At 37.5% G+C, this 13225-nt stretch overlaps 1 protein-coding gene across 2 annotated transcripts in view; it reads left to right on the top strand.

The window, feature by feature from the left end:
* LOC131959436 (zinc transporter ZIP11-like) overlaps window positions 1-13225 on the top strand; it is a 234907-nt gene that overhangs the window by 52248 nt on the left and 169434 nt on the right. For both annotated transcript variants that reach the window (XM_059324634.1, XM_059324635.1), the window contains exon 4: window positions 5139-5297. In XM_059324634.1, the coding sequence (XP_059180617.1) occupies window positions 5139-5297 (159 nt within the window). The remainder of the gene's footprint in view (window positions 1-5138; window positions 5298-13225) is intronic.

Genomic DNA, 13225 nt, shown 5'->3' with positions numbered 1-13225 from the left:
GGACCCCAGGAAGACTAGATCGTCCCACTTTTGGTGACAGCTAATGGGGATCTTTTTAACAATAAGTAGTTTCAATAGTTTCATCGGTTTTTAAAAAACAATTAAAAAAACAATAAATAAAAACAAACCATGAAAACACTAAAACAAGAGCAGAGTGTGTCGTGGCAGTTTTGACAATTGCACTAAGTTAATGGGTGAGCTGGCCAAAAACAAAGCACTCAATACTCTGTTCAGCACAATTTATTAGTACATTCGTATTCCATACACCGCAAAATCCCGAATGACTCTTTCACAATACAACAAAGTCCCGTACACCGCTTGACTTATGTCTGTTGTAGTTCCCAGCATTGATTCTTTAGTAAGCCTCAATGTGGCCCTATCTTCCTGCCCTATACATCACATCAGGACAGAGCCCACTGGTCAACACGTTCCCCTCAGTCATGGTGTTACAATTGTTAAGTTCACAGAGTCAGTTCCCACAATGCCTTGTGTCTTGAATACCAAGTAGGTCGCCGCCTACTTCATGTTCCACCATGCAGGAAAACCCAAATTTCCTTCACAAGTGCCATGCGTGGTTGAAAGCCAAGGAATAAAAATAGGTTTTAAGATGAGTTTTAAAAATGGACAGTGATTCTCAGAAAACCAACAAGACCCAGCATTCGTGATATTCACACCTGTTTTTTTTTCACAAAATTGATGACCTCACTGACTGAATGCCACACTGCTATATTTTTGAACACACCTCTTTCAACTAATTGCCCAATTGCACAGCCTTAAGAGGGTGCATATCATGAATGCTGGAATGTTGTTATCAGCCCATTGAATGGCTAGCTAGATAAACGCGTGTTGTTTAGCAGCTCGTAGTAATTATGAATGGCAATAAGGCAGAAGTTGCATAATGTAGTGTGAAAGCAAAGTGGGAAGCAAGAAAATGGAGTGTAAAGCCAGACAAGTTGCTCCTAGGGCGGTTGGGAGGACACAAGGATGGGTCAAACAAATCCAGGAGACTGGGGTTCATGTCCCACGTTTAAAAATAAGTCGATAATGTTATTTGAAGTGACATCACATTTTTATGTGACCTATGGAGCTATGTCACTTCTGGTGCTTGCTTCAAACTCCTAACACCCATTTTTTCTTTTTAAAATATCTTTTATAACGCCTAACCAGAACCTTTTTTGTCCGGAACCTTAGAGCAGAAGTTCTCAACCTTTTTGAGTCGCGACCCCCAATTTAACATCCATGTTGTCCGCAACCCCCGCTCACTGAACATAATCTCACACGCACAGTTCAGATCACCCAAAAAAGAAACAAAATGACCAAAAAAAGGAAACAAAATGACCAAAAAGACACAAAATGACCAAAAAAAGACACAAAATGACTAAAAAAAGACACAAAATTACCAAAAAAAGGAAACAAATTGACCAAAAAAGACACAAATTGACCACAAAATGATCAAAAAAAGACACAAAATGACCAAAAAGAGACACAAAAGACCAAAAAAGACACAAAATGACTTAAAAAAAACCCACAAGATGACCAAAAAAGACACAACATGACTAAAAACAAACAAACAAAATGACCAAAAAAAGACATTTAGTGACCAAAAAGACTAAAACATATTAACACATGAACACTTTAACACAGTAGAGACAGAGCTGACTTCCAAAATGATTTGGCGACCCTCAGCTTTAGGATATGCTGAAAAAATATGTGAAAAATGTGCTGAAAAAACAAAGTTTTACGGAAATTTGAGTGATTCCGTGGCTATTCCACGGATTTTGAGTTAAGCAAATCCGTGGCTATTTCACGGATTCCTGTGAGACCAGGTTGTCTCTCAGGTGGAGTAGACCCGTTCTAGCCCATTCTTACGGGCAGATAGTGCCCATTCAATTGTCTGAAATATAATTAGTGGTTGCAGCATGTGAAGATTATACTGAGCACAGTATATGATCATTTATTCTCACAACAGCTGCCAAGTTATACTAGGCACATGGAGAAACGGCAGCTTTGGTCTGTGTATTAACCATGTTTGGAATTCGACCGGCAGTCTGACAAAAAGTAATTAAATTACATATTTATAGAAGAGAATGGAAATTCAAGTTTATGTGAGAATGAGGATGCTGCTGATGAGTTCTGTTCATGTCCTTTGCAGAAATAATAGTCTTTTCCAAAGACGATTCATTGCCATATGAATGCTTGGATTCTTCCATTTTCTAAAATAACTGCAGTATTTTCTCACCAGCTGTGGTAACAGGCTCCATCATTTAATCACAGCCTGTGGCAAATGGAGAAATAAGATGGATAGAGATGGTTGGATAGCCCACAAAGATAAAGACGGGGATAAAACAACTTGATTACTACCTCACACTGATACTGTTGAAGTGCTTGGCAGGTGAGGCGATTATGCCCTTCATTTGGGAGCGAGACAGTCTACGTCATGTATGTTTCTCTGTCCATCCTTAACTGGACTAACTTAGACTAAATTGGGCCTCAAGGGGATTCTGCTTAGATTTTCCACTCACCACATTTATTTTCAATTGCATTGCTTCTTTTTAATGGCCTGTATCCCTGTCAGCGCAAAAAATCTCCCACTAAGGAGAAAATTGCTCCATTCATTTTCCCTCTCTGATCAATTCATCTTCCCTCCTGACATTTCTCCCATTCCATCCATCTGGCCTCTGTCCATCTAGCAGCTAATCATGTTCAAAGCTGCCTACATTCTCCCACTTCACCTCTCTCTTCCAAGCTTATAGATCTCATTCCTTTCCGTTCCTGTGTCCATTATTCCATCCGTCTCCATCCACTACTCATTTTTGTCATCCTACAACTCAACCTTCATTTCATTTCATTTCATTATTGTCCTCAATCAACATGGTCTCACAGAAATCCGTGAAATAGCCACGGATTTCGCTTAACTCAAAATCCGTGGAATAGCCACGGAATCACTCAAATTTCCATGAAACTGACACGGATTTCGCTACAATGCAAGTTAATGACAGTCATATCCCGTGGCTATTGGTTTGTTCCAAGTCACGTGACTTTTAAGGTCCTGGCGGTCAGAACAAAAAACATGGCGGACAGTTCTCTCATTTTTAGTGAAAAATCAATATTTTGACTTAGTTTCTGCATAAAAATGGATTTTGATCACATTTGTAGCGAGAAATATATGTTTTATTTTCTAAATCTTCACTCAGTGAATGTACATAATCACTTTGTATGTTGGAATAGCCACGGGATATGACTGTCATTAACTTGCATTGTAGCGGATTTCTGTGAGATCATGTTGCCTCAATAGTCCTAATTTTTACTCCTTTTCAACCAATGCGAATCTAGTTATTTTGCGAGGCTGGTGCTGGTTCTAGTTCGCAGTTGGTTCAACAGGTTCACAGGCTCGAGAGCCACGTCGTTCCATCACTGTACACATCTGAAAACATCTCTGCTCTCCGCAACTATAATAACAGACACAGGTTTTTTAAGGCCAACAGTCTTAACCGATCCCCGATACGTGCTGTCGATTTTTGAAGGTCGAAGGTTTGAAGGGCCGATTCTTGAAGCCGATATTGCCTTTTCTCCCTCCATTTACATGATGAAAATGACACAATGATAACAAATGTTACACAAGTCTCAATTTAAACAAAAAAAGAAGCATTTATTAACAAAACAAACTAAACATATGAACAGTTGGATATCAAACAGTGTGTATGTTGTTCTAGGCCTGGAGGTGGTGGCGCCTCAGATGATCCACATATCTGATGTGTTTTTCTTTTTTCTGGTATCAGCAACAGCTCACCAGAGAATGGAGGTGTTGCACACAGCCTTGCCTGCTGTTGGCTCAGTGGAATGGGATCATTGATCGGCCAATGCACACACGTATCGGCCGATGCCGATACAAGTAAAAAACGCAAATGTCGGCCCCATATATCGGCCGGCCTATATATCGGTTGACCTCTAGTAGGGATGGGAATAATTAATCGGTGATCGATTAATGGTCGTTAAGAATGTGGTCGATCACGTGGAATATTTGTTAAAACAAAAAACATTGAACTCCTTGACATTATCTTTACAGTTAAACTTCACTTGATTTAGTTTAACAATCGACAAGCTCAAGTCTCTTTTCATCCTTTCAAAATAAAAGTGTCTGTTATCAAAACAGGCTTTGGCACAGTACTATCTCATATCTTTTATCCTATGCATAGGATATGAGCATGAGAATATCACTGGATGACTCACTGTAAATAATTTGTTGATCAAGATCTGACATGAGATGAAAGCGTACCCTTGATTTTTTTTAGCAGTGTACATGGCAGCTAATCCACACTCTCCCATGAACATTGATTCCAAACAGTTTCAACTCAGGATACCCTGCTGCAACACTTGAAGCGAGTTGTCCAGTCTGAGTGAAAATGAACATATCTATTTGATCAAATAATCATCTAGTGATATTCTCAATAGCTTTAAATGATTCCTGGACCCAGAACATGTATATTTTGACACCAAGATTGACCTTCTAAGTGGCTTGGAAGATATAGCATTTCTCATAGACTTTATATGGCTGCCATCACCGCAATCTTGATGAAGTGGCTCCTACTAAAAATTGAAACCTATAATGATAGAGAGTATGTGGAAAAAATGTGGTGCTTTTGTCCGGCATGTCCCCTTTATTTGGCTAAGCCGCCTGACTACTAGCAAGAGCAACCTGACTCGACTCAAGATATGTTACTCCAGTTGTGCTACTGCTTGGATGGAACAAAAACCTTCTGCTGTCAATGAGGACTGACTCACTCTTGGAGCCAACCTCAAGTGGCCAGTCAAGGAACTGCAGTTTTTCGCACTTTTGCATTGTCTTCATATTTCAGCCCTGGAGGCTGCCACTTTTCATGGATTCTCTGCTCACAGCTTGGATGTGCATCTCAAAAACAAATGCGTTCCTACAAGTGGTTCTAGCATTAGGCTCATGTCAAATGGGCTCATTTAAAGTATTTAATCTGATGTGACTGGCTTACAATTGATTTCCTTGTGTAATGAGAATTACTGATGATATATTAGTTTGATGTTTGAAGACTCATGAAACACTGCTGCTATGAGTGTATTAGTCTAATGTTTTTGTCCTTTCTTGTCCCTTTCCTTGTCTCTATCAGGTAATGCTGGCTGCTTCCTATTGGTCTTTGCTGGCGCCGGCGATCGACATGGCAGAGGAGTCTGGGAAGTACGGCTCATTTGCTTTCTTGCCTGTGGCAGTGGGATTTACACTCGGGGCGGCCTTTGTTTACTTCGCTGACCTGGCCATGCCCCTGCTGGTAAGAACTCTCACACATACACTTTACCCCGTACAGAGGCTTTTAAACAGTGTTTATAGTGGTACCTGAACACTAAATGTGGAAGGTGCTCATCATAGCAGAGTATATAGAGAAACACAGGCAACTGAGAAGAGATAAAGTCATTATAATATCATCCAGAGCAGTGGTTCTCAACCTTTTTTCAGTCATGTTCCCCCTGTGAAATATTTTTTCAGCCAAGTACCCCCTAACCAGGGCAAAGCATTTTTGAACTTCAAAACAGAGCGCTGTGCCATCAGTGTCTGATTTATTAACCCATTGACGCCTAAAATGCCTGTAAAACCTCTGGGCGATTTTAAAATAAGCCCCTAAAACCTGAAGTTTTTCTGGAAATTCAACAGAAGTGTCAACGCTTCTACTAAATAATAGATTTTTCAGCCTCTGTAGCAGATAGAAATGAAATTCAAAAAGTATTTGAGAGCTTATACAAATACTACAAAACAACGTATCCGCTTTCCAGGCTTCAATGGGTTAAACTTTGGAACTGATAAACACATAAAATTCAAACATTTGGAAAAAAATAAAAATAATAACAATCCATGACTAAATTTATTGCAAATATTTCTCATCACTAAAATGCAGTGATTCAAATTAATTTAGTAAAAACAGTGATCATATAAGCATTTAAAACTATAACTGCTACGCTTCAACCACGACTCCATCTTTGAGTTTTCTAGTGATTGACAGGTGATGCCAGGTGATTGACAGGTTGGGTCCAACCATCCTGGTATGGGGGACACTCTGGGTTTTTAGGAGAATTAAACTGAATAGCCTACTGAATATAAAATTCATTTTAGGAACTTAAACTTATATTTTCCCAAAATATTTATTAAATAATTATTTTTAAAGGATTTTTGTATGGATGCTACTTTTTAAATGTATATTTTAAAATCTCACGTCACCCTGGAGTGCCTTCACGTACCCCCATTTGAGAACCACTGCTCCAGAGAACTATTTCGACATATAGACACAAGCGTGTGCATGTGTCTATATGTCGAGAACAACTACAATTTTAAGAAAATACTTGCTCAAACTCATTTGGTTCCCTGATGAGATTTTATAAGGTCATTGTGTGTTTCTAATGACTGTTTAGTGTTTGATACTTAGACATTTGGGTAACACTTTACAATAACCAACTAAGTAATGTTTATAGATGGTTTATAAACCAATTATTAACCATGTACAAAGTGCTATACATATTTAACCTTTAAATGTTTTCAACCAATTTCTTAAAGGTATATGAATCATTTCAAAATCATTAACATACTTAATATGGTGTTAAAAATGTTAAAATGAGTGCAACTAAAACTATTAGTAAACTATTATAATTGAGTTGTTTGTTAATGGTAAAGTAAGTATAAACTCACATTAATATACCATCTATTTGCCATTTATAAATGATTTAGTTAGTTAAACATTTATGAATTACGTATTTACCATTCTAAATGCCTATATATAGTTTATAAATGATGATTAAACATTAATAAACTATCTTTTTACCATTTATAAATGATGGTTATTGTAAAGTGTCACTGACATTTGTTCCTCGCTGAAATTTATAGCACAATAGCAGAAAATGAACAAAATGGATAAAATAACTCTTATGTCATGTTGAAGGCACAGTTGCTCTGAGATTACAGAAACAACTAGATCTTGCTCGAGGTAATTCATAGTTATTGCTTCAGTGAACAAGATTGTCCTTTGTTCAGCTTTGTCTTCTCTGGTCTTTTGTGAGGCTAGGATGGTGGCGTAATTGCTGTTTAGAGCGTCTGAAAGGAAAACAAGTTAGAGGAAATTAGGCCCTGTTAAGACGTGGCACCAACACGTGTCTTGGGCGATCCAATCACACATATATATGCAGTATATATTACTCTAAGTAAGTCATTAGAATGTCTCCACACGTGCCGTGAGTGACCACATGTGTACAGATCTCGCTTTACAGCACTAAAGGCAAATAAACACATGGTCATCAAAGCCAAGACAGCGAACATTACAGCGTAAGATTACAGGTCAAGTTTTAGCCTCAACAAATGGAAAATAACAGTAGATCAGATTAAGGAAATGGAAAGAATCACCTACAAATTAAGAAACAGAGAAGAAGAATTTAAAAGAAACTGGAGTAAATGGTAATGGAAATAAATGGAGTGGAAAACTACAATGGTGCGTGGAGTGTTGAAGGAGCTGTGTTTTTGTTTTTGTTTTTTCTTTTTCTTCTCTTTCTTTTCCTTAATGAAAGAATTCATTGAATAAGCAAACAATTAAAAATGAATATCTTATTTACTTATTTATTTATTCTTTTGGCATTGCCTCTTGTAAAAAATGCATAAATGTGGCAGGATGAATTGAATATGTGATGAAGCTGTTAATATTTGTAATTTCATAACCTGCAATAAAGTAATAAAAAAAGTTTTAGCCTCCATATAACATATGCATATTAAGTTGAAATATGTTAATGTGGTAACACTTTAGATTAGGGAACTCATATTCAACATTCATTAGTTGCTTATTAACATGCAAATAAGTAACATATTGGCTCTTAATTAGTCATTATTCAGTAGTTATTAATGCCTTATTCTGCATGGCCTTATTATACAACTAGTAAGACATTAACTAAGAGTTTTCCCTCAATAACCTCAGAATTATTGATTATTAGTAGTAAGTAAGGAAGTTGTTGCATTTGAGTTATGATCTTAATATGTTTTACTTTGTATGGACTTTATAAGTCTCTACATAGCGGTGAACAAAACCATGGAAACGGCAAATAGCCACCTTCTCCAGACCTTTGACGTGACTGGTGGCTCCTTTTGGATGATTGGATGAGGATTGGTAGATTGTGATGTCAATCATTACTCTACAAAGTGGCTCACTTTGCGCCAATGTTAATCTACCAGTGAACCACTTTGTAGAGGTTTTGTTCATCGCTGTTCTGTTGCACCGCTATGTTGCTAATAAGCAACTAATTAATGTCAAATATGTGTTCCCTAATCTAAAATGTTACCGTTAATGCTTTAAAAAAAATGAACGCAGTTAACGGTAAAAATAAGTTCAGGGTTGTAGCGGGCTGAGTTTTAAAGATCCAGAAGATAAAGAAACTATGAAACAGAATTAAGGCTTAATAATAAAAAATATTGTTTAATAAGGCAATTTTGAGCGACTAGAATGCCAAATTGAGCTTGAAAACACACCTAAAATCTAAAATAAAAACACACAATGCATTGAAGAAGACTTAAAACTAGCACCTGAGAACTACAACCCATTAGGAAAATGTTTACTGAGGAAATAAATCAAGTAGTAGTGGAATTTTCTCATTGACTTCTATACCATAGTAAAAGCAAAAAACTTGTCACTTGCCTGTTGCCTGTAAATCCCTGTAGCGTAGTGAACCTGAACACACTGGCTCTGAACATGTTTTTTTTCCTCCTGCAAATTTTTGCATTTTTCATGGATGTCAATGAGGACTGACTCGCTTTTGGAGCCAGCCTCAAGTGGCCAGTCAAGGAACTGCAGTTTTTCGCACTTTGGCATTGTCTTCATATTTCAACCCTGGAGGCTGCCACTTTTCATCAACACAGCTTGGATGTGCAACTCAAGAACAAATATGTTCATAGTTTTTCTACCATAAAGCCCACGTCAAATAGTCTCATTTAAGTAGGAAACAATGAAACAGAATTAAGTCTTAATCATAATGATTAATGTGGAATAAGGTCATTTTAAGCAACTATTATGCCACATTTAACTTGAAAACACACTGTGAAACGCTCAGAGATCTAAAATAAAAACACAATGGATTGAAGAAGACTTGAAACTAGCACCTGAGAACAACAACCCATTAGGAAAATGTTTACTGAGGAAATAAATCAAGTAAAAAGTAGTGTAATTTTCTCATTGACATCTATACCTAGCATGAGCAACCTGACTCGACTTAAGATTTGTTGTTCCAGTTGTGCTACTGCTTGGATGGAACAAAAATTAGCAGGCACACCGACCCTTTCATGGATCAGTTTGACACCCCATGAATTGCAACTTGCTGGTTTCTGCATTGGCTTCACTTTTCAGGCCCAGAGGTTATCTCATTGTGGAATCCTGTGTTTGCAAGCAGGAAAACAGCTGAGTAGGTGGTCCTTTAGTGTGGCCCAGAACACATTTGTATACAAACTGTTTAAAGAATGTGGCTGCATGTGGTCCAAACAATCTGATCTCAATGCGTCCAGAATGCATTCCCAGTTGTACTTTTAGCTCCATTTGCGATCGAAACACCCCATACACATGTTTTTTTAACACAATTTTATTCATTTTCAAGTTTAACAATAAAAGGCGAACAAACACAAGTAAACAATAGCATACATTAAGAATGCAGAGCAGAACTCACACCTTCATACACACACCCATTCACTCCAGGTAGATTTGCATGAAATTATATATGTATACATGCACATGCATGCACACATATGCATACCGAAACAACATATACATACATATATTCTTATGAAGACACACATATACATACTTATACATACATACACATATCATAATAACAAAGATAATTTGAATTTCATGCCCCTATTTTCCAGATGCTATATTGTTCACATATGGTTTCCACAATTGTACAAAATCCTTCAGCTTTCCTTTGGTAATGTCAGTCAGTCTTTCCAATCCGATGCACTCTGATAGTTCTTTTTTCCATTGTTTTATAGAAGGAGCCTCCATGCTCTTCCAATTCAAGGCAATAGCTCTCCTGGCATGCAAAAGTCCGAAGTCCAACACTTTTGTCTATTTCTTTGTATGTTTAAAAATCCTTGGGATAAATTCCCAGTAGACAACGTTTTGCACAAAAGGGGATCCTGACTCTGAACACCTCAGACGTACAATTGATAACCTAGGGGCGGCTGTGGCCCAGTTGGTAGAGCGGCATATACTGATTGGAAGGTTGGTGGTTCGATCCCTGACCATGGCAGCCTACATGTCGGAAAAAAAAAAAAAAAAAAATCTTATTCTTTTCTCTTCTTTTCTTCTTTAACATATAGCACTCCTTTAGCGATTACAGTTAGCTCTTAAAGTTATGTACTTACTTGATTCCTATGGTCTATGTCTAGTACCATCAGGTTGAATGCACTTATTGTAAGTCGCTTTGGAGAAAAGCGTCTGCTAAATGACATGTAATGTAATGTAATGTAATGTAATGTTGAAGTATCCTTGAGCAAGATACTGAACCCCAAATTGCTCCCGATGCTGCGTTCATCGGTGTGAGAATGAATTCCCAATGGTGGCAGGTGGCACCGTTTAGGGTAGCCTCTGCCACCAGTATGAATGTGTGTGTGTGAATGGGTGTAGTGTGTAGTGCAAAACACTTTGGATTAAAGCGCTACATAAGTGCACCATTTAACCTCATTCCAGAATCTTTGTATCTTTGAACATTCCCACAGTGAATACTAGTGCCTTTATTATATTGGCATTTAGCACATGTGTCAGAAATATGACTTGACATATGATTAGGTTTTTCAGGGGTTATACTTGTACTTACCCTTGTTAACCATTTCCCCATACACATGTTAATGCAAGTCTGAAGTGTGTAACATTTGTCTCTAGATGATTAATGAAAAATGAGTTTCCTTTTATAGTTACCAGTAACTTACTTTTGAATGCCTTGATTCTACATAGCCCTCACCCTTTGCATATTGTAAAGCTTTGTGAGTCAGTGAAAGCCAAGCCGAGTGAGCAACGTTACAAAATAATTTACGATGGAAGGAATGCCTGGATGAAAAGTAGCATCTTAGTATCTGAATCCATTAGTAACCTAATTATTTATAAGTAAATGTCCTGTGTGTTCATATCTTTCTAAGATCATAAGAAGAAGAAAAAGACTTGAAAGAACAGCATTAGTCTGAGCTCATAATTGGATACATTTTGACATCACCCTAACCTCAATTACATTTTCTATGGAATGTGTTATCTCATCCCCCCGTACAGACTCAAATAGAAGGATCCTTTCAAACTCAGTACTTTTCTCAATTTTTGCTGTGATTAGTACATAATTAAATGGTCATTTTTTAAAAATTTTCCTTGGAAAATACTTTCAAGGGAAAGATAGGAAAGGTATTACGGATCCAGACACAGTGACAGTATTAATCACAATTATTACGAAAGCTGCCTTGGTGAATTGTGTTTTCCTATGTATGATGACAGTCACATTGACTTATAAAATGGTTTAGTCAATAGTAGTAACACTACCAGGGCTGTAGTTCTCAGGTCTTGGCCTTGAGTTTTTTTTTTTTTTAAATCTCAGACTTGTCTGGGACTCCGGGGTGTTTTGATTCTGACTTGTTTTGCTCTCTGACCTTGGTCTTGCCCGTTAGATCTCTGGTTTTCTCGCTCTAGCCTTGCTCTGTCTATGAGCTCATTTGCCTCCTCTGTGTGTGTGTGTGTGTGTGTGTGTGTGTGTGTGTGTGTGTGTGTGTGTGTGTGCGTGTGCGCAATTGCTGCATTTCTGATTTAATACTTTTAAATGAAACTTTGAAATGAAATATTGATGTTTCTTGTACATATTCAAAACTGCTACACTTTTGATCAATAACACATTTCAAATCTGAGGTGAATCCTAGCTCAATCTAATCCTATTCTATCATCTTAAAATTGCAGTGTATCGTTTCTTATTGGATCATTAAGTATATGGCTAGATAGGTATTCAATAGTCTGAAAATAGAAAAAAAAACAAGTAATTTTTTGCAAATTTCATCTTTCATCATTAAATCTGAATGCCTTCAACACGCTGAGATAAATAGAACTCTAAAAAGAAATATTAACCAAACCAATGGAATTTCAATTCCGTTAGCATGCTGGATGGGTTTCCATTCCCATCATGTGAACGCCAACCACCGCCCTAGTCATATATAACTCTCTCTTCATTGCCATTGTAGCTGGTCAGTAACCCTCAGTCAGCTCCACTCTTACATTTGTGCTTGGTAGTATGGCTGACTTGAGGGCTAGCTTGTTGTGCTAACCACAGCACTTGTTGCTAATGGCGGCTACAGCTAAAAAATTGTTCATTTTTACTTAGAATAGAACAATATATAGACTTGCCAAGATGTGGGCTTGCGTCGGGATTGGGGAGCTTTTCCCTTGATTTTAAAGTTCTCTTACTTCACAATACACTGATGAAAAATGATATTATCAATGTAGCTCTCTAGGGCTACACAGTGGTGTACTGGTTGAAAATTTTAAGACTTTTTCCCAAAAAATTTCGACATACTATAGTATGACTTTTTTTTGAGGGGGTCATTTTTGGACATCTCTAAATATTGTGTTTTTCTGTCATTTCTGGTCATATTATGCCCTAATATGTATCAACAGACTATAATTGACCCATTTTTAGCAGTTTTAGGCATTTTAAAATTTGACCAATTTTGACCAAAATCGACATGACTTTTTTTCAAATTTTGGACAACTCAAAATATTGTGTTTTTCTGTCATTTCTGGAAAAGCCACCCAACTACGTGTATCAACAGACTATACTAAGACTATTTTGAGACTCTTGATTCATTCGACTCTGTGTTGAGTGAGCATGTTCTTACCGTGTCTACGTACGTTCTCTCTTGGACAAAAATGGTTTTGATTACAGCCCTGAATTTAATGGAATCGTTGCCAAAGACACACGCAGCTTAGGTGAAATTGTTGACTGTAAAATTGGCCGTAGTTGTGATTCTAGTATGTGGTTGTCTGTGTCAGCCCTGTGATAGTCTGGCGACCTGTCCAGGGTGTAACCAGCCTCTCGCCTAAATGTCAACTTGGATTGGCTCCAGCCCCCAACAACCCCAGTTGGGATAAACAGTTAAGGATAATGGATGGACTTCTTTCTGATATTTCACAATTATCATTCCAGACATTTGATATAA

The sequence above is a fragment of the Centropristis striata genome, chromosome 21, assembly GCF_030273125.1.
Source record: "Centropristis striata isolate RG_2023a ecotype Rhode Island chromosome 21, C.striata_1.0, whole genome shotgun sequence".
Lineage (NCBI taxonomy): Eukaryota > Metazoa > Chordata > Actinopteri > Perciformes > Serranidae > Centropristis > Centropristis striata.
Note: the sequence above shows the minus strand (reverse complement) of the source record. Positions and strands in the feature narration are given on the sequence as shown.